The sequence below is a fragment of the Muscardinus avellanarius genome, assembly GCF_963383645.1.
Source record: "Muscardinus avellanarius genome assembly, chromosome: 12".
NCBI classification, from domain to species: domain Eukaryota; kingdom Metazoa; phylum Chordata; class Mammalia; order Rodentia; family Gliridae; genus Muscardinus; species Muscardinus avellanarius.
This window is the reverse complement of record NC_137798.1, coordinates 65546564-65572997: the sequence shown is the minus strand read 5'-3', so window position 1 is coordinate 65572997 and position 26434 is coordinate 65546564. Positions and strand designations below refer to the sequence as shown.

At 39.5% G+C, this 26434-nt stretch overlaps 2 protein-coding genes across 2 annotated transcripts in view; one reads left to right on the top strand and one right to left on the bottom strand.

Annotated features, from left to right (window-relative positions):
* The window catches only part of SIX6 (SIX homeobox 6), a gene marked incomplete at both ends in the record, with an annotated part of 288574 nt that overhangs the window by 9454 nt on the left and 252686 nt on the right, over positions 1-26434 (bottom strand). The gene's annotated exons all lie outside the window — the stretch shown is intronic.
* LOC308271029 (protein SIX6OS1) overlaps positions 17484-26434 on the top strand; it is a gene marked incomplete at both ends in the record, with an annotated part of 54318 nt that continues 45367 nt past the window's right edge. Inside the window, 4 exons of the mRNA XM_080707159.1 lie at positions 17484-17532; positions 17631-17687; positions 19052-19178; positions 21322-21411. Coding sequence (XP_080563285.1) covers positions 17484-17532; positions 17631-17687; positions 19052-19178; positions 21322-21411 — 323 coding nt within the window. The remainder of the gene's footprint in view (positions 17533-17630; positions 17688-19051; positions 19179-21321; positions 21412-26434) is intronic.

Genomic DNA, 26434 nt, shown 5'->3' with positions numbered 1-26434 from the left:
TTGTTTCCTAGTGATTATATTTCTGAATTATAATAATTTATGTTTTTTTCTTTTTTACTTATTCCAACACCACGACTCTTTCCTTCTGCCTCCTAGTCTCGACAGCCACGTTGCCATTGTCCTCAGTGGACAGAGTCTCCTTAAAACTGTGAGCTAGACAAAGACAAGATGCTCACTCCTGCAAGAAGACAGGAGGGAAGAGTGGTTCTCAGAGAAGGGGCATCCTTTTACTCTAATGCTATTACTGGGCAGCGATGTCTCTCCAACCAGGTTTGAAGAAAGTAGATAAAGTAGTAGAAAAAGTGAAGACTTTAGGCATTTTAAATTTAAATCATTGTGCTCACTAACGGACTTGAGACTCCAGTTTCCTTATCTGGTAAATAGTCTAATAATTATCCTATATGATAGTTGTGGGGATTACATGAGATTATGAAGACTATCCCTTGCAGAGTAGCTGACACATAGTAAATTCTCACCAAGTATTCCTCTCCCTCTTGTGAGCGGGCAATCATCCACTTCCTCTATCAGTTAGGCCTCCTATAGTGGCTCAGTGGTGTCTCACTTTGCATCTTGTACTCGGTCTGATTGTTCTTTGGTGTTCTGCTTGGGTCTTTTGAAATGGTCCAAGCAATGGGTTCTTTAAAAAAAAAAAAAAAAATATATATATATATATATATATATATATAAAGTAACAAAGTAATATTCACAGATTCTAGGTGTAGAAAGTGAATGTATCTTTCCTCAAACATATTATACCTACTTATATGACAAATTAATAGTCTCAAAAGCTTCTTACAAGTAGAATGAAAGAATAAAGTAAGTGGTCAGTCTAAAAGTAGGAAAGCAATATTTTTCACTTTTATAAATTATACGCTGTGGGGCATGGTGGCGCACGCTTGTAACCCCAGCATTTGGGAGGCTGAGATAGGAGGATGGTGGTTTGTAAACAGCCTCAGCTACTTAGTGAGGCCCTTTGCAACTCGGTGAGACCCTGTTTAAAACAAATAAGAAGAAATAGGGCTGGAGATGTAGCTTGGAGGTAGAATGCCCCTAGGTTCCATTCCCAAGACCTAAATAAATACAGAAATAAATAAACAAAATTATAGGCTTTCACTTCAACATTATCCTATGCCAAGATTGGTGAGAGCCCAATCAAAGAAGAATCTTTAGCTTGGTGTGGTGGTACACACCTGTAGTCCCAATACTCGGGAGGCTGAGATAGGAGGATCACAGGCTCAGGGCTACTGTGGGCCAATTTAGCAAGCTCCTGTTTCAAAATAAAATAAAATAAAAGGGCTGAGGATATAGCTCAGAGGTAGGGTGCCTGTGGATTAAATCTCTAGCACTGCTTAGCAGAACAAAACAAAACAAAACAAACTTCCCTTAGAACAAATATTGAAATAAAAAACTAAAGTAGTAGATTTATATCATGGGGTAAGATAAATGAAGGAAGATTCCATTGCTCTCTGCATGTTTTATTTTACTATAAAATGAAAACATATTATGGTTGAAGTACATTTTCCAAATGTATTAAACAATTTGTGGTTAATTTTTAAAATTTATTTTGGGGAGTTGTACTGTTTCCTCTTTTTAGTGATAATGTCAAAGTGCTATTTATTTTTTTTAAGACAAAGAAGTCAGACAAACTTGTGATAATAAAGAGTCTACACAAGTGACTTATTTCCTCAATATAAGTTACTTAATTGAACATATGGCAAGAGCTCTCTAGTAAAATTCCACATCATCTCAGATTCTCTTTTATTTTACCTAGTCTTTCTTTTCCATTTTTAGCAGAGGGGCAGCTATTATTATAGCAATAGTTCTTCTACTTAGATCTCATCATCTAAAACTGGAAAGCAACTAGATGTCCTAAAATGTGTGTGTGCATCAGAAGTATGCCTGATTCTGAACAGTACCCTCCAGGCGCAATTCAGACAGTTAACTCCTTTCCCCCCAGATTATGTAAACAGTGTCTTTTCATTTTTCATTTTTACTTCCCCAGCTCTCTTAATTGGTCCATATGTCAAGACTATTATTTACATTATTTACACTGACAGTACAGTATCTCTCTCATCAAGGTGCACCTCCCCCCCCCCCAAAGCTCTTTCTTGGCCCATTCTCCTCTCCCAAACAAGATCAGATTTGCCTAGCATGCACAAGCATTGGGTTCAATCCTCTGTCCTGATTTAAAAAAAAACAATAGAAAAATTATATTTAAAAATACAAAATCAAAGTGAAAAAAATCCCTAACAAGATCAGACACCCCATGCCCCCTTTTTCCTCTGTTCCTACAGTGCCCAGGCTTTCTGAAATGCTGTAGTACCTAGAATTTTCCTTCTAGCTTTTCCCTTCTATTTCAAGAATGCTTCTTAAATAATTCTGTTGCATGTGTCTAGACAGTCTGTTCTCATTTCAAACAGTCTCACACACACACACACACACACACACACACACACACACACACACACACATTCCCCTCCCTCCCTTCTTCAAAGGAGAGCTTCTTGTGGCGCTGTTATTCCAGAGTTACCCAGCACCTATTAGTGCTAGATGCAGATCTTTGCAGATGTTAATGTATTATAGAGATACACATTTTTCCCTTTGACAGAAATGCCATCATATATTACTAATACTGTTCTATAACCTTTTTTCGTGAACAATAACAAAATGCTGTGAACATTTTTTCTGATAATAAATACACGTTATCACTTTGTGTGTATGTTTTTTGGTGGTACTGGGGATTGAACCCAGAGGCATTCTACCTCTGAATTGTACCCCTATCTCTATTTTATTTTTTTATTTTGAAACAGAGTCGTGTTAGGTTGCTGAGGGTCTCACTAAGTATGTCGCTAAGACTGGTCTCAAACCTGTGATCCTCTTGTTTCAGCTTCCTAAGTATTGTGATTATGGGTATATACCACTATGCATAGCTTATATGATATCATTTTAAGTGGTTGTATTATATTCTATAGTATAAAACATATTTAACCAGTTCCTACTGATGATTAGGTTGGTTCCAGTTTTCACCATAATACACAATTAAGCAACAAGCATTTTTATATATTGTCCAATTCTTTCCTTCAAATTCTGGGAAATGAAATGGATGGGTGAGAGGGTATACTATTTAAAAAATATTACCTAATTCCAAATTGTCATCTAAAAGGTTATAATTTTTTTCCTGCTGCCCCAATGAGTCCAGAAAGAGTTTTCAAAAATTACATTACAGCCGGGCGTGGTAGCGCATGCTTGTAATCCCCGTGCTTGGGAGGCGGAGACAGGAGGATCGCACAGGTTCGAAGCCAGCCGCGCTGGCTTAAGAGACCCTGTTTCAAAATAAAAAACCTATAAAATAGGTCTGGGAGTGTAGCCCGGAGGTAGACAGGCTTCCAGGAACCCCAGTACCACCACCACCAAAAAAAAAAAAAAAAAAATTGCATTACAGAAATAGATCAATTTGGGATAAATCTTCCCATTGTTGAATGTTCCAGGTGAGGTACATAAAATGTATCTCATCTACTCAAATGTACTTGTATGCCTTTCAGTGAAAATTTATAGTTTCCTCATGTAGGGACATCAGACAGGATTGAAAAGGGAAAATGATTTAAAGTTATTATTGTAAAAGCCTTAAGATTTTAAAGGCATCATTGCATTACAGCACAGTAGGGTAATTAACATTTCATATTGTTTAAAATGAATGAGATCCGGGCGTGGTGGCGCACGCTTGTAATCCCAGCGCTTGGGAGGCTGAGACACAAGGATTACACAGGTTCAAAGCCAGCCTCAGCTACTTAGTGAGGCTTTCAGCAACTTAGTGAGACCCTGTTTCCAAATAAGTATAAAATAGGTCTGGGAGTATACCTTGGAGGTAGAAAAGCCCCTGGGTTCCACCCCCAGTACCATAAATAAATAAATAAATAAATAAGTAAAATGAATGAGAAAGTTTTTTTCATGGAGTTCTTCTGAGTTGGTAAATACTGGAAGAAAAGAGGGACAGAAAGAGGAGCTCTCACCTCTTAGAGTTTAGAACTATTTGGAGTTTAGAACTCTCTCAGTCAAGAACTGCAAGAACTGTCTGGAGCAGGGCTGTGATAACTGACCTTCCCATCCAGGATGATGCCTGAGAAATTGTCATTAATGAGATTGAATGATTAGCCTATGAATATGGGGCTCTCAAAATGAAATTTTTGTGTTTACTCTGAGGCAGAAATTACGTTAGCTTATTCAACAATGAGCACTTGATTGTTAGCTCATTTAATAATTAGCAAGGACACCGGGTGTGGTGGCACATGCTTGTATTCCCCACGCTTGGGAGGCAGAGGCAGGATTACGCTGGCTTAAGAGACCCTGTTTCCAAATAAAAATATAAAATGGGTCTTGGAGTGTAGTCCAGAGGTAGAAGGGTTTCCAGGAACACCAGTACCACCAAAAAAAAAAAAAAAAAAAAAAAAAAAAAAAAAATTAGCAAGGAGTCAAAAGGTTTTAATGATAATAAGATAAAAATACAAATAATACACAGGGTTTTCCTGTACATAAAAAAAAGGAAATGCAATTAGAAACTCCAGGGAAAACAAAATTTATATAAGAAATCATGGATCAATATGAAAAAAAAAAGGAAATGCAATTAGAAACTCCAGGGAAAACAAAATTTATATAAGAAATCATGGATCAATATGAAAAAATTAAAACATGACAAAGTTATAATCAGTTGTTGGAGATTAAAACAAAGAAAAGCTCAATGACTTTGATGCTTGGAAATTTGATGCAAGTAAATTTTTCCCTTTCTCTTTTTGTTGGGTTTTTTTTTTTTTTTTTTGTGGTACCAGGGATTGAACCCAGCAGCATTCCACATCTCAGCTACACCCCCAGCTTTATTTTATTTTTATTTCAAAACAGGGTTTTATTAGGTTCCTGAGAGTCTTGCTAAGTTGCTGAAGCTAGTCTTGAACCTGTGATCCTCCTGTCTCAGCCTCTTGAGTACTGGGATTGCAAATGTGCACCACCACATCCAGCTATGCAAGTAAAAATTTTAAGGACATGTACAGTGATGCAAAATTTTATCATCTTTATTTTTTACATTTAGTTGGACTCCGTAGGTCCAGGTGATAGAAACCTAAGTTAGACTACATTGAACAAAAAAGGAACATATTGGCTTACAACACTGAAGTAGCTAATTCTTCTATATCTTACTTTTGCTTTTATCCATGCTGTCTTCATTGTATGGTGGCAGTATTTTCCCATCTGATGTCAGGCTTACAAGGGTTTTGAAGTTTTTCAGCTTGGAGAGACATTTTTCTTCTACCATTATATACATCATTTAAGGAAATACTGCTCCCAGGAATGGAGGGCTCTGATTGACCATCCATTCAGAGCAATTTGCATGTCTATCCCTAAGGTTGGAGCCCTCTGGAAGCCAGATATGGTTTGGTTCCCACTGAGATAAAGGAGTTCTGTTATCCAAGGGTGAAGTTTTTTCTTTTTTTGGTACTGAGGATGGAACCCAGGGGCATTCTACCTCCGAGCTACAGCCCCAGCCCTACTAATTTTTAAAATTCTTTTATCTTGAAACAGGGTCTCACTGAGTTGCAAAGGGCCTCACTAAGTAGCTGAGGCTGGCCATGAACCGTGATCCTCCTGTCTCAGCCTCCCAAATGTTGGGATTACAAGTGTGCGCCACCACACCTGGCTCCAAGCGTGACTAGTGTAACTCAGTCTTTCTCACTGAAATGCTGAGTCTTTAAGATTTCCTCTGCTCTCTAAAGTGGCATGAAGGGGGTATAGGGAGAATATGACTGTGGTGGGGTAGATGGGGTCTTTGGATCCTTTCTGGTCTCTGCTGTAGAATGTGAAGGGTCGGCGCAGGAAAGACCCAAGGCCAGCCGTCGGAGATAAGCAAGCAAGCAAGCAAAACTTTATTAAGACAGCCCAGCTCCCTTTTATATCAGGCAGCTGGGGATTTTCTGAAAGGAGGGGGCTTCCGCTCACAGCAGAAGATTGCACAAAGTACGGGGCATTTACTGATTGGATGGTTCATACCCCAGTGAGTGTGTTATCAGAGGACTGGTTGTTGGGCATCCCGTGGCCCCTTTGGCAAGCTCTGAGGTAACCAGCACAATCCGGAAGAGAAGCCGGAGAGGCGCCATCTTTGGCATGACTGGGCTGCTTCTCCGAACAGAATGAATGACTATAGCATGGACTGGTGGGTGCTTTTTGGAGTGTTGAGCAGGGATTCACTAGTAGCATCTGGACTTCTGGACATTTACTTTCAGGAGAGAAATACCATACACTTTGTCCCTGTCCATAGCTCAATCAGTAGTTTTTTCCCCCTAATGTGTTGGCATTCGAATCATTTGGTGTGAATTCAGCTTCCTGCTGGCACCCTGAGCTACTGGCTGACTTTAAAAATTATTGCTTTAATTATTCACCAGTACCATCCCCGTTATGTATATATATATCTCTTACAGTATTCATCACCATTGTTATATCTTCAGTGCTAAATGGTGAAGTTTGTGTTGTTTTTTTTTGTGTGTGTGTGTTTTTTTTAATATACTTTTATTGGTGCCTTGTAATTATACATCATAGCGGTTCAAGGTGATACAACCATCCATGCAGCCAGGCGTGGTGTCGCATGCTTGTAATCCCAGTATTTGGGAGGCTGAGACCTGGAGGATCGGGGTTCGCGGACAGCCTCAGCTACTTAGTGAGGCCCTCTGTAACTCAGTGAGACCAGTTTCAAAATAAAGAATAAAAAATAGGGCAGGGGGTGTAGCTCGGAGGTCAAATGCCCCTGGGTTCCATCCCCAGACCCACACACACATAAAAAATACAACCATCCATGCACACAGTACTTGGTGTCTTTCCCTCCACCCCAGCCCAGCCCCCACCTCCCTGTACATGTTAGTGAGACTGAGGGTGATACCTTCTTATATGGACCAGGCATTCTTTGGGTGCCTTTCTTTAAGACTCACTTTCTCCCTGCCCCATTTTCCTTCCACTACCCACTGGTCTCTCTCTGCATTTGACTGAAGTCCCCTGTGCTTCCTACTTTCTCCACATGTGAGAGGATCATTCAACCCTTGACTTTCTGGGACTGGCTGATCTCACTTAGCATAAGATTCTCTAGTCCCATTCATTTTTCTGCAAATGACATAATTTTGTCCTTCTTTATGGCCGAATAAAATTCCATTGTGTTTATATACCACATTTTCTTTATCCATTCATCTGTTGATGGACACCTAGATTGGTTCCCTAATTTGGCTATTTCAGATTGTGCTGCTATAAACATCGGTATAAATGTATTATGGTAATATTCTGACTTTAATTCTTTTGGAAAGATACTGAGGAGTGGTGTAGCAGGGTCATATGATAGTTCCATTCCTGTCTTTTGAGAACAAGAACATTCTTCATCTTTGTAGTCTCAGTGTTCAGCATACTACACAACTGTGTACTATGCACAGTATTCTAGGCAGTACCATAGACTTCAGAGGAAGGAATATGTATAATAATCTAGGGTTTCCAGAGTGATTGGGACTTAGAAGAATGGATAGATCTTGTCTTGGTCAAGAAGAGGAAGTTTTCCAGTTGAGAGGAAGAACTTGAGCACAAAGCCAGGGAGACTTAGTTAAACAAAATATCTTTATGGATCACTGAGGGAGCCGGCTTGATTAAAAGTGGAAATATTCTTTTGGGAAATGAAGTTGAAGTTAAATTATAGAAAATCTTAAATGGTAAAGAGGCATTCCAACTTGATGCAGAGAAAAATACAATAATTAATTCTTTGAAAGTTTTTGAATTAGGAAAACATCACACTGGCATAGATATAAGAAAAATCAGTATGGTTACTGGATGGAACAGAAAGAACATAGACTAGATCACGGCGGGGGCATCTATTCTCAGTGTGTTTCAGTAATCTGAAACGATGAAATGATGTATCCAGTTTTAGGGCACTCACTTCTCATTCATTCATTTGTTCACAGGTATGTTGAGTTTCTATCCTGTGTCAGGCTTTGTGCTGGGTGCTGGGGATGCAATGGTGAACAAGAAAGAATAGTAAAATTAAAGAATCATGCCACGCAATGATGATTATAAGATAATAATGAAGGGATAAATTGAAACTTAAAATATAATTTATCGAGCTGGGTGTAGTGTTGCACAGTTGTCATCCCAGTACTTGGGAGGCTGAGACAGAAGGATCTCAGGTTCATGGCCAGCCTCTGCAACTTGGGGAGACTCTGTTTCAAAATTAAAAAGCAATAAAATTGGGTTAGAGATGTAGCTTGGAGGTAGAATGCCCCTAGGTTCCATCCCAAGTACCACACACATACACAAAATACAAGTTATAGAATTTTAAAAATAAGTAGGTATATTTGAGGAGAAACAGGCCTATACCAGGAACAGAATCAAAAGTACATGAGCCGCATTACTATAAATGTTTAGATTCCCATTAAGTAATGTCTACAAGAGAGCAAACTGAAAAAGAGTGGGGCTATTTTTGCATTTGTGTGATATAGTTTATATGCATTCAGAGAAATCTAGCTGAGCATTGTGATGCATACCTGTAATCCCAGTACTTGGAAGGCTGAGATAGGAGGATCACAGGTTTGAGGCCAGCCTGGGTGATTTAGCGAGATTCTCAGCAGCGTAGTGAGACGCTACTTCAGATAAAATAGGTCTGGGATTGTAGCCTGGAGGTAGAATGCCCCTGAGTTCATTATCAGTACCATAAAAAGGGGTAGGGGAGCTGAGGGTATGGCTCAGAGGTAGGTGGAATGACCCTGGGTTGACTCTCCATTCTCTCTCTCTCTCTCTCTCTCTCACACACACACACACACACACACGCGCTGACATCCACTGACATTGAAATTATTGTCAAGAAAGGAAAGTAGAGTTGCCAATTACCCATATTTTATTGACATGATAATTCAAGGAGCTAATAAAGGTACAAGTCTGAATTGGCCAGGACAGCCAGAAACACCAACCCAGGCAAGGTCAAACGAGGACAGGGGATCAAATGAGGACAACAAAAAGGGTTTTGTTTTAACATTAAATGCAAATCCAATCATACATGTTAAAAAATTATTTACTGGGGATTGAACTCAGGGGCATTCTACTTCCTAACTACACCTCCAGACCCATTTCTTATTCTTTATTTTGAAATAGGGTCTCACTAAGTTGCTCAGGGCCTAAGTAGCTGAGGCTGGCCACGAACCCATGAACCTCCTGTCTCAGGGGATCAACAGGTGTGTGCCGCCATGCCCAGCTCTAGCACACTTTAAACCTGTTGTTCTTTCCACTGACCTGGCCGCCCTTCATATTAATAAATTGGTCTTATTATGTTGACATTGCTCAGTTCCTCTTCTATAAGGCCTTTTCCCACCAGGACTATTCTTAGACAGAACAAGGTGTCATCTATTCTCTTGGGAATTCTGGTGGATTGAAATGAGATTGCAGCCATTATGACAAACGATTGCTACGACCTATTTGTTGAGGCTCACAAGGTGTGAGTGGAGGGTGGGGGTGGGCCTGTTCGCATGGCACCAACAGTATAGTGAATAATGTAGACATTTATACAGTAATTACACAAATAGTGGAGAATTACAACTGCCTTCATGGCTCTGAAGGGTAAGTGCGTGAACTCAAGAGTTTATCATGGATATTGAGTTGAGAGCTGAAGAATGAGGAGGAGGCTGTTAAATGAAGGATAGAGCATTCGAGGCTGAGGAGTTAGTGAAGTCAGTGTCTTTGTGTTGGAAAGGAGCATGTCAAGAACTGAGACAAGGTCTGTAATAAGGGTGGGATGCAGAGAGGAAGATGGGGATCGTGTAATATGAAGATGTGTAGACAAATAGGAAAAGGACTTTATTTATTTATTTATTTGGTGGAACTGGGGTCCTTGGAAGCCCTTCTACCTCTGGGATACACTCCCATGGGCTACACTCCCAGACCTATTTTTAAACTTTTTTTTTTTTTTTAAATGTGGAAACAGGGTCTCTTAAGCCAGCGAGGCTGGCTCCGAACCAGCGCGATCCTCCTGTCTCCGCCTCCCAAGCGCGGGGATTCCAAGCGTGCGCCACCATGATCAGCTGGAATAGGACATTAAAGGACCCTATAGGTCATGATAAGAAGTTTGTGTTTTATTCCTAGAGCAACAAAGGCATTGATGGTGTGTGTGTAAGAGAAAAGGAGGTAGGGAGAATGTGAGGGAGGGAAAAAGGGAGAGAGAGAATATTAAATTTATATTTAAAAACTGCTCTGTCAGGATGAATAGAGAATGGACAAGAGGGTCAGAGTAGATATATAGTAAAACTAATTTGGCAGCTATTACAATATCCAGGTGAGCGAACAAATGATAGTAACTTGAACGAAGATGGTAGCAACTGAAATCGAGTGAAATGGATGAATTTGGAAGATATTGAAGAGGTAAAATCGGTAGGATTTATGATGGACTAGAGATATGGGGGACAATAGGAGAGGAAAATTGTCAAGGATGACCCCTACACATGGTGTGTATCAATGGATGCTTGTTGTATACATAAAACGAGAGAGAATAATGAAAGAGGTCCGGCATTCATAGAGGAAAAACACAAGCTGTGTTTTGGTTTATGTTACAGAGTGTTTGCATCCCTCCATAATTAATGTTGCAACTTATTCCCCAACTATATCAAGAGATGAGGCTTTTAGGATGTGATTATGCCATAAGGGCATTGCTCTTACGGGTGAGATTAGTTAGTGCCCTTACAAAAAAGAAAAAAGAGAGGGGTAGGGTTATGCTCAGGAGCCTACGGCTAGTCCTTATGGTGAAATCCAGTGCTGGGCAGAGTCCCGTGGGGCCTAGCCACAGGCCAGTGACTGTGAAGGAGACATGAGGGTGTGCTCCAGTCCCCGACAGAAGCTCGCAGAGCTGTTCTGTCCTTTCTAGACACTTTGTGGTCTATGTTAAATGACACACCTACTGTGGCTTTGCAACACACTTGGGTTTGGAGGGCTCTCTAGGAATGAAGCGGTAACAACAGACCGATTTTCCACTCATGAAAAACCTGGACTTAAGGCACTGTCTAGTGCTGAAATAGTTGTAGTGATCACAGGCTCAGAAAAGATAAATAACGTGCTTAGAATTTTCAGAAGGGCAGGTGCAAACAAAGCCAGATTATGAAGACTGGAATAAATACCTTCTTCTTTGATGTGCAGATGTCTTGTGTATCAAAAGTTTTAGGAAATCATGACCCCACTTAAAGGACAAAATAAGGGGACAGAAACCAACCATAAAGCAATCCATAGTTGCAAGCTCTTGGACAGATAATTAAAAATTCTTTTTAGAAAACTCAAGGACACTTAAGAAAACACAGATAAATAATTCTGTACTTTGTCAGTAAAAGCTAATAAAGAGACTGAAGTAAATAAAAATTAAAAGAGAAATCTTGGCATTGAAAAGTAGACTAAATAAAATGAAAAAATGCACCACCGGTAGCGGAATAGATTAAAAAAATCAGTGAGCTCAAAGACAGGTATTTGAAAATACTCAGTCGGAAGAGAAAAAAGAAAAGAAGATTGAAGAGGGATGAAGAAAGCGTATGAGAACTTTGGGATAGCATTGAAAGAGCAAATATTTGGATTTGGGGGCTTTTAGAGGGACTTGAGAAAGTTGCAAGGTTAGAAAATTTACCCAAAGATATTTAGAGTTCATATTTCATGTTAGGATAGATTTTTTTCCGAAAAAAAGTATAATAGTTTCACCTTAAAAAAAAAAAAAGAAAAAATATCCTCTGGTAAGAAAGAAAATAAAAAGAAATATTGAAATGTTATCTCTAAGTGATCAAAAGTTTGATATCAGACAAATGAGTCTGTGAGATCATCATTGTTAATTTTGGATAAATTGCTATAATATTAGATGTCAACCACTAAGTCAAGCATGGGAAGGAGGGAATGGTGTGGGGATTGGGTAGGGGCTAACTGGGCGATGTGTGCATGTATGTCTACACAAGTTTTTTTTTTTTATCCCTTTATGATGTATGAATACAGTGCACCAATAAAAACATTTAAAAATAAATAAAATAAATTTTTAAAAAGAAAACTTACGCAAAGAGAAACAAAACTCCATGAATTTGAGGACACAAATATTCAAGTAAAGGAATATCAAATTTCACGAGTCAGATTTGAATCAACCAAGTTTTTCCTAAGACATATTCTCATTAAGCTCTCAAAGGTTAAAGACAAGGAGAAGACTCTAAACGCAGCAAGAGAAAAGAATGAAATAACACGTAAGTGTGTTCCAATTTGACTAACAGCAGACTTCTCTATAGAAATCTTATAGGCCAGGAGAGAGCAGGATGAGAACTCACCGTAATGAAGGAAAAAACAAGCCAGGTGTGGAGGCCCATACTTGTAATCCCAATACTTGGGAGGCTGAGACAGGAGGATCATGGATTGCGGTTTAGCTACTTAAGTGAGGCCCTCTGCAACTTAGTGAGACCTTGTTTCAGAATAAAGAATAAAAAATTGGGCTGGGGGTGTAGCCCAGAGGTAGAATGCCCCTGGGTTCCGTCCTAGTACCGCTAAAAACAAAAAATAAAGCACACAACCAAAAATACTGTGCTCAGCAAAGCTTTCCTTTAGAAATGGAGAGATAAAGACATTCCTAGATGAATAAAAGCGGAGAGAATTTCCCACCAGATAGGTCCTATAGGAGATCCTAAAGGGAGTATGTGTGAGTGTGTGTGTGTGTGTGTGTGTATGCGTGCATGTGTGTGTGGTGCGCTGGGGTAAAGGGAGTTCTTCAAACTGAAAGAAAGAGATGCTAATAGGAAGGAAAAAAATCAGAAGCTATAAAACTCACTGGTAAAAACAACTATACAAGTAAGCCGGGTGTGGTAGTGCACGCTTGTAATCCCAGCATTTTGGAGGCTGAGACAGAAGGATCGTGATTCTCCGGACAGCCTTAACTACTTAGTGAGGCCCTTTGCAACTCAGTGAGACCCTGTTTCAAAATAAAGAATAAAAAATAGCTCTGGGGTGTAGCTCGGAGGTAGAATGCTCCTTGGTTCCATCCCCAGTACACACACACAAAAAAAACTACACAAACAAATTCAGAATGTTCTAATATTATAAACATGTAAACTACACTCATGTGTTAAGAGTGAGGCAATATAAAAATGTAAAATTGGACATCAAAATTTCAAAACGTGAGGAGGAATAGAGTAAAAGTGTAGAGTTTTTAAATAAGCTGGGCATGGTGGTGCACACTTGTAATCCCAGCATTTGGGAGGCTGAGACAGGAGGATCACAGTTTGCAGAAAGCCTCAGTTACTTAGTGAGGCTTTTTGCAATTCAGTAAGACCCTGTTTTAAAATAAAGAATAAAGCTGGGCGTGGTGGCGCACACTTGTAATCCCTGACTTGGGATGCAGAGACAGGAGGATCGTGCAGGTTTGAAGCCAGCTTTACTGGCTTAAGAGACCCTGTTTCCAAATAAAAATATAAAAATAGGTCTGGGAGTGTAGCCCAGAGGTAGAAGGGTTTCCAGGAACCCCAGTACCACACACAAAAATAAATAAATAAAAAGAATAAAAAAAGTAGGGCTGGGGATTTAGTTCATTGGTAGAATGCCCCTGAGTTCTATTCTTAGTACTGCAAAAATAAATAAATAAATAAATAAATAAATGGAGCATTTTCTCTCTTTCCCTTTATTTTTAATGATTAATGCTAATTGGTTTAAATTCAAAATAGCTTGTCATAGAATGTTTTTGTATCACATAGTATACATCATAGAATGTTTTTGTAATCACAAGGCAAAAATCTATAATAGACACACCAAAAATAAGAAGAAATCAAAACACAATACTAGAAAAGAGGTTGAGTGTGAGAGAAATATAGGGGTGAGAAAAATATGCTGATGCATAGGGCCTTTAGTGTCTAGAAAGATTCTTCCTTTTCTTCCTTTTATTGGAAGGGATTTGACCATGTTTAAAGCTTATGGGAAGTAACTGGAAGGGATTGAATATGCACAAGAGAAAGGAAACGCTAGATATTTTTTTTTTTTTTTTTTTTTTTTTTTGGTGGTACTGGGGTTCCTGGAAGCCCTTCTACCTCCCGGCTACACTCCCAGACCTCTTTTTACATTTTATATTTGGAAACAGGGTCTCCTAAGCCAGCACGCGCGGCTGGCTTCGAACCTGCGCGATCCTCCTGTCTCTGCCTCCCAAGCGCGGGGATTACAAGCGTGCGCCACCACGCCCGGCCGGAAACGCTAGATATTTTAACTTTGCTGATGAGTTGAAAGGCGGTAACACTCAGAATCCAAGTGGAGAAATTTGCTTTAGGTAAGAGGGGAGAAAACTCCATTATATGTAATAGGAGAGAAGGAGAATAGAATGAAAATGTAAGAACATGTGTTGGTAGCTGAAGTTTGAAGTTGTTAATTCTGAGTGTTTCTATATTTTCTATATACTGTGTGTTGGGCACTTTTTTATAGAAATTATTTGAGTTTTACAACCATTGCATTATGTTGAAATTATTTCAGCCGGGCGTGGTGGCACACGCTTGTAATCCCAGCATTTGAGAGGCTGAGACCGGAGGGTCGCGGTTCGTGGACAGCCTCAGCTACTGAGTGAGGCCCTCTGCAGCTCAGTGAGACCCTGTTTCAAAATAAAGAATAAAAAATAGGGCAGGGGGTGTAGCTCGGAGGTCGAATGTCCCTAGGTTCCACCCCCAGATCCAAAAAAAAAAAAAAAAAAGAAAAAGAAATTACTTCAATTTTCATTTTACATTTGAGGAAAATAAGTCTAGGTTAGAGAAGCTTGTTCAAAGTTTTGACAACAAATGACAGAGCCAGAAGTTGAATCCACCTCTAACTACAAAGACTGTTTATTATGGAGTTGATTGGATGCATACAAAGGATAGAGCAGAAGGAAAGCATGAGCTTGTGACTAGTTATTTATGAGAGATGAAGACGTAGCTACCTAAGTGCTGATTATTTCGTGTGTTGATTATTGGGAGAATTTCTGTATCACATCGACAAGAATGTTCGATACAGAAGAAGAGATATTTTTGGATTTGAATTAGGTTAAACCTAAGTTGATGGAAAAGCATGTGAATCTAATTAAATATGGGCAACTCTCAGATAATAGGGAGGGCTAGATATACAGATTTGGGAGCCATAAGCACAAAAGTGTTAATTAAAGCCATTTGAATTAATAATCCAAGGAAAAGAGTATAGAGAAGGGCAGAGTAGAAGAAAAAACAGTGATAAGAATTTATGGAGATGTCCAGGGGAAAGAAGTAGACCGTAAAATTAGAGAGGAAGATGAGAGGTAAGAGAATTAGGAGAGTTTAATGTTTTAGAAATCAGGATTGCAGAGTTTTTTTTTTTTTTTTTTTTTAATACTGAGGATGGAACCCAGGGGCATTCTACTTCTGAGCTAAACCCCCAGCCCTCTTCGAACTGCGATCCTCTCTTCTCAACCTCCCAAATGCTGGAATTACAAGCGTGTGCCACCACGCCCAGCTAGCAGAGAGTTTTTGATGGAGCCCATTATGGAATAGAGGAAAAAATGGGGTGTGGTAGGATAAGACTGAGAAAAGACTGTTGGAATTGGAATAAAATATTTCATTGCTTACCTGAGAAAGCAGCTAACTAAATATGATGGTGATAGTGGTTGAAGAGGCAAAGAGAAGAGGCGTGGAGAGGAATTACAGGCGACACAGGTTTTCCGTTAGGTAAAAAGTTTTGAAGGTCTGGAGTGCAGCATGGTGACTATAATAAATAATGTCTTATTGATATTTCTAGGAAGTGTGTGTGTGTGTGTGTGTGTGTGTGTGTGTGTGTGTGTGTTGTGATGTAACCCGATGACCTCAGCGTCATATTAAACTCAGCATCAATTTCACTGCTGCTCTCCAGAATATTTTTTTAAAGTGTAGCCGGGCGTGGTGGCAACACGCTTGCAATCCCCGCGCTTGGGAGGCGGAGACAGGAGGATCGCACAGGTTCGAAGCCAGCCTCAGCTACTTAGGCTCCCAGCAACTTAGTGAGACCCTGTTTCCAAATAAAGTATAAAATAGGTCTAGGAGTGTAGTAGAAGGCCCTGGGTTCCATCCCCACCACCATAGGGGGAAAAAAAAGGTGTAAAGACGCAGGAGGACTGGGCTTTGGGACTAGCACTCTCGTTGGGGGCGAGGGAGAGCCGGCACGCTCTCCTGTCTCGGCGCCGGGCTGGTGTTCCCGCGCGTGCGCGTGCGTGGCGCGCGCGGCCGAGTTCCCGCCTCCCGGGACTGGCGGGCGCGCGCGCTCCCGGCGCGGGTCTCGCGCGAGCGGGATTTCGCCCTCGCGCGCGGCTGCGGCTCGCGGCGTGCTGCGCGGGGTCTCCCGCGGCGGCGCGGAGGGGCGAGCGCGGCCGCGGCGGCTCCGTCAGGATCGCGGGCCGAGGGCGCCGGGGGCCGAGGGCGGCCTAGGTGGGTGGCGGGCGGGCGCGCGGCCGTGTGAGGGGCGGGGGCGCGCGCTCCAGCCGGCGCCGGGCGAGTAAGGTCCCCTTAAAACATGGTGGTAACCGGGCATGGAGGCCCGAGACCCGAGGAGCGCGGGCCCGCGGCCGCCGCGGCTACGCGGGGAGACCCTGTTCCGAAATAAAGAACAAAAAGACGGGGCTGGGGTGTAGCCCGGTGGTAGAATGCCCCCGGGCTCCATCCCCAGCACCGCGAAACAAAAGCCAGCAAAAACATTCTTGGTGTTAAATACGTCAGTGTAAGACCACGCCACCCTCTAGCCTTCGCGCCGAGCTCGGCGAGACTTGACTGTAGGAATGGAGCACAACCCCGAGGGGCTTGTCACAGGGAGGGCGTCCTGGGGCCTGGCGCACCTGCCATCCCAGGATTTCTGGGTTTGGGAGCCTTAGACGGGAGGACGGCAGGCCCGAGGCCAGCCTCGGCAACTTGGCAAGACCCCCTCGGCAATTTGGTGAGGTCCTGGTTCAAAATAAATAGGGTTGGGTGTGTGGCTTTGAGGGAGGATGCCCCTGGGTTCAGTCCTCAGTGCCAGTAAATAATAGTGGCCAGACTTACTGCAAGCCAGCCTCAGCTACTGAGTGAGGCTCTCAGCAACTTAGTGAGACCCTGTTTCCAAATAAAGTATAAAATAGGTCTGGGAGTACAGCCCTGAGGTAGAAAGCACCTGGGTTCCACCCCCAGTACCAACAAAACAAAACAAAACAAAAACCAACAAAGACTTACTGCTGTACTACGTATAAACAGTTATGGAGGCTCTCACCCTTCCCCAAAGTTTGTGTCATACGGTGACATTAAACCATGTAAGTGCCTCTTGGGGAATCTGCCAGTACTGGACTAGGAATGTAGCCCCGGCCTGAAAATCTCTCTTTGTGTCTTGCTTCACCCACATTTTTCTGTGAAGACTTAAAAGGTTTCTAAATATATGCATATGTTTTGCATATGACTTTGGAAAATCTTATTTTCTCTCTTTTTTTTTTAAGCATACCATCCAAGATGAATGACAGCCTGTTTATGAGTTTGGACAGGCTTTTGTTAGAATTTGGTAGGTATAAAATTAAAATAAAGAAATAGGTCACTATTTGTATTGTTAATTAACATTTTAACAATGATAGAAAGTCACAAAATAATTATTTATTTTAGTTTTCCAGTATGAACAAGACATAAGTACTAAAGAAGATATGATTCAAAGAATTAATAGTAAGTAGTTTTGCATGATAAAGATACTTTAGTCTCTTAATTTTTATGGCATATAGCATTGTATGTAATCACCCTGTTTAGGGCACTTTATACCTGGCATTCTAACTTTTGTGTTAGTCCTCTTTGGTGACTAATGAGCTATTTACCCTAGGCAAAACAGTTGTGACTTACCTACAGTTTTTCTAATTTTTTTTTTTTTTTCTGTACTGGGGATTGAACCTGGGGACATTCTACCTCTGGGTTATAGCCTGGGTCCTATTTTATTTGGAAATAAGACCTCACTAAGCTGCTGAGGCTGACCTCTAACCTTTGATCCTCCTTTCTCAGCCTCCTAAGTACTGGGATTACAGACATGTATCACCACTCCTGGCAATAATAAATTTGTGTAGTGAGCACTTAATTAATTTGCAAATAATTTTTGCTTTAAGCAGAAATGATCCCTTAAATGGAGCTGAAAAGATGTTATTTTTCTCAAATAACAATATTACTTCAAATATTTGAGTAAATTTTATTTCTGTATAGAAATCACCAAAGATCAGGGCCAAGACTGATAGATGTCAGTTTCAGAAATAATAATTTGGAAAAATCATATTAAAGTGAAATGGCAAGGCAAACTAAATAATGTTTTAAGTTTTAAAAAATATTTTAGTTCTGAAAGGGAGAATTTGGTTATCTTTTTCTGCATTCAAAAGAGAATACTGAGTATTGAGAAATTACTTAATCTTTTCAAGAATTCTATGTTTTTCAGCTCAGCATAGTGGCACATGCCAAGAATCCCAGTGACTGGAGACTGGCTGAAGCAGACAGATTTCAAGTTAGGGCAGCCTGGAAATCTTGGAACCTGTCTTAAAATGGCTGGAGATGTAACTCAGGGGTAGAGTGTCCCTGGGTTAATCCCCATTACTGGGTAAAAAAAAGGATTTTTATCTTTTTTTACCTTGTATTTAATCACTAGTAAGTGAATTAAAGACATCTAATAATTATTTGGTATGGGATTGATTTATAGAAATTTTGCATTTGTCAAAAACAAAAGCCTTATGTAAGTAGCATTGAGTAAACATTTGCATGAATTCATAGCATCATAAAATGGATTGACCTTAAATGTCATATAATATAACCCTCTTCTTTTAAAGATGAGGGACCAGGGACATTTCAGTTGCAAACAAATCCTTCTTAGCCTCCAGGTCTGGGATCAGGCCTATCTCTGGTTCTCTGCTTTTTAGTATAGATGCCCTCCCATCTTATTTCCTTTCTGTTCCCCAGGTCTCCTCTTTTCAGGTAAGTTGCCATATACCCTTTTTTTTCCCCTCTGCTGTATCAGTTTATTTTGAATTTATGATTTTTACCATATTTCCTCTTTTTAGAATGCTTTGAAGATATTAAAGAAAAAAAAGCAACTATTTGTAAGATTCATGAAACTATAAATAAAACAGATGAGGAAATTGCTCATTACTGTAAACATAGTAAGGAGATCAAAGACAACCATAGTGAGTGAGTATCTGTAAGAAATGAACTTTTTAGTAACTTATTTGATTTTATTTAAGGCTTCTGAGTTTATAGTTGATGTGAAATAGTTTTTTGTTTGTTTTGTTTTGTGCTAGATATTGAACCCAAGACTTTGCTCATGCTAAGCTGCCCTCTTCCACTGAGCACCAAGATATTATTCCATATTAGCAAAATAATGAATCAAGTCTTAAATTGCCTGCTTACATGCAGCTATAGGAAAGAATCAGGATGTTCAAAAGAAAAATAGAAGGATATATTATAAGATCAGATATAGTTTGAACACAGAATTTTTAATATAATCTCAGTATATAGTTTCTATTAGATAAATCTGAAATAATTTCCTTCTTTGACATTTCAAGAACTTTGTTTTGTTTTTACGGTGTTGATCAAGCCTCATGCATGAGTGATAGGCCAGTCCCCTAAAACTGCTATCCATCCCCATCTCAATAACTTAGTGTTGCTTACGGCAATCCAATTTAAAAATTTTCAAAGTAAGAAGACTTCTTTTGAGAAATTTCTGTTCAGTGCCTTCTCCCAGTTTTTGAGTTGTTTTCTTGCTATTCAATTTGAATTCTATTTCAGTGTGTGTGTGTGTGTGTGTGTGTGTGTGTGTGTGTGTGTTACTTGGGACTGAATCCAGGGACATTCTACCTCTGAGCTACATCCCAAGCCCTATTTTTATTTTTTATTTTGAAACAGGGTCTTGCTAAGTTGTGGAGGGCCTAAGTTTCTGAGGCTGGCCACGAAACTGAGACTCTCCTGTCCCAACCTCCCAAGTATTGGGGATTACAAGCATACACCATCACACCCAACTTCAACCTTTTTTATTATACAAAAATATAGAAGTGATTCTTAATGCTCAGCATTAGGGGACTGGTTAAGTGAGTGTTGGTATAGCCATATGACTGAACACTATGCAGCCAATAGAATTATGACATAGATGTATCTTGACATAGAATAATATTAACTATATTATAAATGAAACAAAGCATATTATAAAACATTATAGTGTGAGCCTGATTAATAATTATTTATTTATATTTAATTAGGAAAATCTAAGAAGATAAATCTCAAAGTGCTTATAGTGAATATCTTCTCAGTGAACACGTATTTCTTATAGAATTTTTAAATGCTTAGAATATACATACGTGTAATCTTTGACCTTATAATTTCATTCTGGAGAATATTTTCAAGGAAGTTATTGGAAATTCATACAAATTCTATTCAATAAGTGATAATGGACAATATATTGTTATATGTGAATATATAATCTCAGTGGTATTAAATATATACTTAAAGCAAAATCTGGAAACAGTTTGTTAAAACAATAATAGTAGTTACTTAAATGTTTTTTTATTTTTACTTTTTTGTGCTTCCAAAGTGAAAGTGTATACTTTTTTTTTTTTTTTTTTTTTTTTTTTTTGCAGGTCTGGGGATGGAACCCAGAGGAATTCAACTGTTGTCTGTCTTTCTGTCTTTCTTTCTTTCTTTCTTTCTTTCTTTCTTTCTTTCTTTCTTTCTTTCTTTTTTGGTGGTACTGGGGTTCCTGGAAACCCTTCTGCCTCTGGGCTATATTCCCAGACCCATTTTTATATTTTTATTTGGAAACAGGGTCTCTTAAGCCAGAGAGGCTGGCTTCGAGCAATCCTCCTGTCTCTGCCTCCCAAGCGTGGGGATTACAAGCGTGTGCCACCATGCCTGGCATCTGTTGTATGTATTTTTATTGGTACATATTAATTATATAGAATAGTGGGTTTCACTGTATTATAGGGAATATTTTTCTTGTAAACTTGTTTTTCTAGGAAGAGATAGATTCATATTTCTTTATTTTATTTATTTATCAATTTATTTATGTTCTGGGAATAGAACCCATTGGCACTTTACCTCCAAGTTACACCCCCAGTCCTATTTTTTTCTTTTGTTTTGAAACAGGGCCTCACTAAGTAGCTGAGGCTGGCTGTGAACCTACAATCCTCCTGTCTCAGCCTGTAAACTCGGGGATTCCAAGCATGTGCCACCACGCACAGCTTCTAGATCCATGTCTCTTTAAATGATTACATTTATTTTTATTATCTCTGATTTGCTTATCATTCTGAGATGTTAATTACAACTATATTTTTTTCTATAGCTGGAAGCCAACAGTTGATGTTTTTCATAAGCACGAAGATTATATGAAGGAACAATTTACAATTTATCAAGAAACTATTGAAAAAGACAAGTACAGTATTTACATTAGTATAAACAAATAAATTCTATAAGTTTATATAGAACATCCTAGAACATGCTTTGTAAGAATGTTAATTGAAAAGCATTTTAAGTTTGTATTCTGAGGGAGTTTTTTAAAAAGGTAAATGTAATAATTTGGACTCTGTGTGCCATTGGCCATTTTGCTGTTTGTTGTGAAACTATCTAGTCCTGGATATGTTTAGATATTACTTTATATATAAAATATTTTTAGCAGAAGTTATTATAGCAGAGTTCTTCAATTAATGGTCTTTATAACCAAATAGTAATAGGCATATTTAGGGAAATACTTTTCTGTAGAATTCAGCATATGGAATATTTGGAGTATTGAATTTAAGGGTATTTTATATCAAATTAGTTTTTCAGACTGCTGATTTAGTGGGGTGGTATATTCTTTTTCTTTTCTTTCTTTTTTTTTTTTTTTGGCAGTACTGGAGATTGAACCCGGGGCATTCTACTTCCGAGGTACATCTTCAGCCCAATTTTTTATTCTTTATTTTGAAACAGGGCCCACTAAGTTGCAGAGGGCCTCACTAAGTAGCTGAAGCCATCTGCGAACCCCGATCATCCTGTCTTAACCTCCCGAATACTGGGATTACAAGTGTGCGCCACTAGGTCCGGCCCCTTTAAATTTTAAACATTACTCTTAAGAGAAGATAGACACTAACGCTATAGATTTGTATTATTTTGTGTGTGTGTGTGTGTGTGTGGTGCTGGGGATTGATCCCTGGGACATCTACCTCCAACTTATATCTCCAGCACTGTTTTATTTTATTATTTTTATTTTTTGGAAACAGGATTTTGCTTAGTTGCTGAGAGCCTCACTAAATTGCTGAGGCTGTCTTTAAATCTGCAATTCTCTTTTCTCAGCCTCCCCAATACTGGGATTACAAGCATGTGCCACTATGTTTGGCTAGATTTGGACTTAATGGTATTAGAAATCATGGAAATAGATGAACTTTTTTTTAAAGCAAAATATATGAAGCAAAAAAGAGAAGAAAAGGCCAGGCGTGGTGGCGCATGTTATAATCCCTGCTCTTGGGAGGCGGAGACAGGAGGATCGCAAAGAGACCCCGTTCCAAATAAAAAAACTATAAAATAGGTCTGGGAGTGTAGCCCGGAGGTAGAAGGGTTTCCAGGAACCTGAGTCACCAAAAAAAAAAAAAAGAGAGAGAGAGAGAGAGTATACCATCATTCAACGAGTATGTAGAGGGTAGAAAAGATGAAAGGAGGACTTCCGGGAAGATGGCAACTGAGAAAAGCGGGGCTTAAGAGCCCCGCTAACAACCAATCTCCATTACCACAAAATCAGCGCCTTTTATAGCCAGAAAACACCATCGCCAGAAAAACAAAAAAATCACCAGGCTCCAGAGAGAAAGCAATCTGAGAACAGAGCTCAGAGCCACAGAGGAGATACACCGGCCTCACGCCCGAGGACGCGGCAGCAGCACTTTACTGCCGGCGGCAGCGGCGAGTTCACCGGGCGGCTACAGCAAGCCGAGGTGAGCCGCTGTGGAACAGCCAGGCGGGATTTCTCGGCGCAGGGAGCATCTAAAGCTCCCAGTGGCTGAGCTCAGCACACGCTGCAGGGATTCAGAGTAGAACTCAAAACCAAGAAGAAATACGCCAGCCTCACGGCCGAGGGTGTAGCAGCGGCGCCATATTGTCACCGGCGGCAGCAGCAGAGAATTCACCGAGTCCAGTACAGCTACATCTGCGTACTCAAGAACAGTGAGTCAAATTGCGGGCCACAGAGGAGAAATCCCAGTACTGTACTCCCTGACTTGACCCAGTGGGGGAGTGGCGGTGGCAGAGATATCACACCATAGGAGAACGTGCAACCTGGCACCCCCCAAGGTCTAAAGCAGCCTCTATTGACCCTCTGGGTCGGAGACTCTGTGATACAACCCAGTAAAGGAGTAGTGGGGTCTGAGATACTACAGACTCGAGATCCAGAGCACCTTAAGCGAAGTCATAGTGACCCAAGGGAAGAACCCAGAGAAGGCACAAACTTCCAAAATCATGGGAAAGAGGAATAATACTGGAGCAATGAATGCCCACAACCCCACAACATCAAACCCGATAAAACAGAAAATCAGAGATTTCTAGAAGATCAAATCAGGAAAATAACTGTAGAAATAATAGAGGTGTTTTGAAAAGAATTCAGAGAGAGCCAAAAAGAGATAAAGGATGCAATTAATGAAGTAAAGGCCTCAATTCAAAGCACAAACAGCCGATTAGACCACATGGAGAACAGCATCTCGCTCCTAGAAGATGATCATTCCAAAAATGAATGCATAGTTTCTAATCTAGAAAAAAATATCCGACAGCAGGAATCTGACATTGAAGAAATATGGGCCCATTTTAAGAGATCTAACCTAAGAATAATTGGAATAGAGGAGAGAAAAGAAGGTGAAACCAAAGGGATCAACAATCTCTTCAAGGAAGTAATAGCAGAAAATTTTCCAAACATAGAGCAAGAGGTTGATACACAGGTCCAGGAAACTTATAGAACTCCCTTAGACAGGATCGGAGAAGAGGGTCCCCATGCCACATATTTGTCAAAATGACCAATGTGGAAGCCAAGCAGAGAATCTTAAAGGCAACAAAAACAAAGGGCCAAGTGACATTCAGAGGCAAACCAATTAGAAATACTCCAGACTTCCCAAACCAAGTCATGAGAGCCAGAAGGGCTTGGAGGAACATATTCCAAACTCTGAAAGAAAACAACTTCCAGCCAAAAGTTTCCTACCCAGCAAAACTCTCTATCAAATTAGATGGGGAAATAAGAAGCTTCCATGACAAACAGAAACTGAAGGATTTATGTCTTCAGAACCAGCACTAGAGAAAATACTCAAAGAGATTAACTACAAAGAAGAAATAGGTAACACACACCAGAACCAGAGAAACAAGATTTTCCATCCAACAGACAACTAAGATTGGTTATCTGTGGAGATTCATTATTTATATTAGTCTTTTACCTATCTCTAAATTGTATTGTTTGCCTTTATTGTTGTTAATTATTAGAATTTCTAGTTGGAATATTAATATACCTTCAGATATAGCATTTGGAAATATTTTATCCCATTCTATCAGTAATTTTTAACTGTGTTTACATTGTCTTTGGATATACAATTTTTTTTTATTTTTTAGGGAGTTTGTATACTCTTCTGTTGCCTGTGCCATTGAAATCATATCCAAGAAATCACTGCCAATTTCAATGTTGTGAGGTTTTATGACCCAGATTTTCTCCTAAAAGTTTATAGTCTTAAGATTTATATTTAGGTATTTTATCTAATTTGAGTTAATATTTGTATATGGGATTAGGTAAGGGTCCAATTTTATTCTTTTTCATGTAATTATTATTTTTCAACAATATTTAGTTAAAAGATTATTATTTCCACCACTAAATGTTCGTGGAAACATTGTCAAAAATAACTTGACAATATATGGAAGAATTTATCTCTAGGCTTTTATTTAACTCCAATGGTTTATATATCTGTCTTTAGAATAGTACTACACTGTTTCAATTATTGTAGCTTTATATGGTTTGAAATCAGAAAATATACATCTTCTAGCTTTGTTCTTCGAGATTGTTTTAGGTATCTAGAGTCCATATTCCATATTAGGATAATTTTTTTCTGAAAAATAAATATATAAATATATGATAGTTTCACCTAAAAAAATAGAAAAAATATTCTCTGGTAAGAAAGAAAGCAAAAAGAAATATTCAAATGTTATCTTTAAGTCATCAAAAGCTTGTTATCAGACAAATGAAACTTATGTGAAATTATCATTTTTAATTTTGGATAAATTGCTATAATACTAGATGTCAGCCACAAAGCCAAGCATGGGAGGGAGGAATGGGGAGAGAATGGGGTGGGGATCGGGTGGGGGCTGACTGGGCGATGTGTGCATGTATGTCTACAAAAGTTTGTATCCCACTATGATGTATGAATACAGTGCACCAATAAAAAAAAAAAGATGAAAGAGGCTGATAGGTTGTCATTTATAGACCCTGCTTCATTCCCGAGTTTCAGTTGACTTGTATAAAAAAAAACCATAATATAACAAAAATTAAATATAAAAAGATTATCGGGGTATAAGAATAAATAGGGAGCCTTTAATCAGGGTAGAAATTCATACTAGTAGTCCTATGTATTTGTTATAGGCACAGATTAAGCTTTGAGTAGTCAAGGCACTGTGGTAGTTAGTATCTTGAGTGACCTCTCCACCAAAACACAGTATATATAGCTGTTTCTTATTAACATTTCTCATGAGTATTTTAAAACATTAATTTTTTTTTTTTTTTTTGCAGTACTTGGGGTAGAACCCAGGGGAATTCTACCTCCAAGCAACATCCTTAGCCCTATTTTTTATCCTTTATTTTGAAACAGGTCTCACTGAGTTGCAAATTGCCTCACTAAGTAGTAGCTTAGGCTGTCCAAGAATGTAATCCTTTTTTGTCTCAGCCTTCCAAATGCTGGGATTACAAGTGTGCACCACCACGCCCAGCTAAAACAGTAATTTTTTTTTTTTTTTTTTTTTTTTTTTTTGTGGTACTGGGGATGGAACCCAGAGGCATTCTACCTCCGGGCTATACATCCATCCCTATTTTATAATTTATTTGGAAACAAAGACTCAGTAAGTTGCTGAGAGCCTCACTAAGTAGCTGAGGCTGGCTTCAAACCTGTGCGATCCTCCTGTCTCAGCCTCCCAAGTGCTGGGGATTGCAAGTGTGCGCCACCATGCCAGGCTCTAAACCATTAATTCTTAAAAACAACTTTGTAAGCCAGGTGTGGTGGTGCATGCCTGTAACCCCAGTACTTGGGAGGCTGAGATAGGAAGAATGTAGTGTCAAGACTAGCCTCTACAATTTATCAAGACTCTCAGCAACCTAGTGAGATCCTGTTACAAAACAAAACAACAACAACAAAAAGGACTGAGGTATGGCTTGGAGGTAGAAGGCCTCTGGGTTCAGTCCCCCATACCACAAA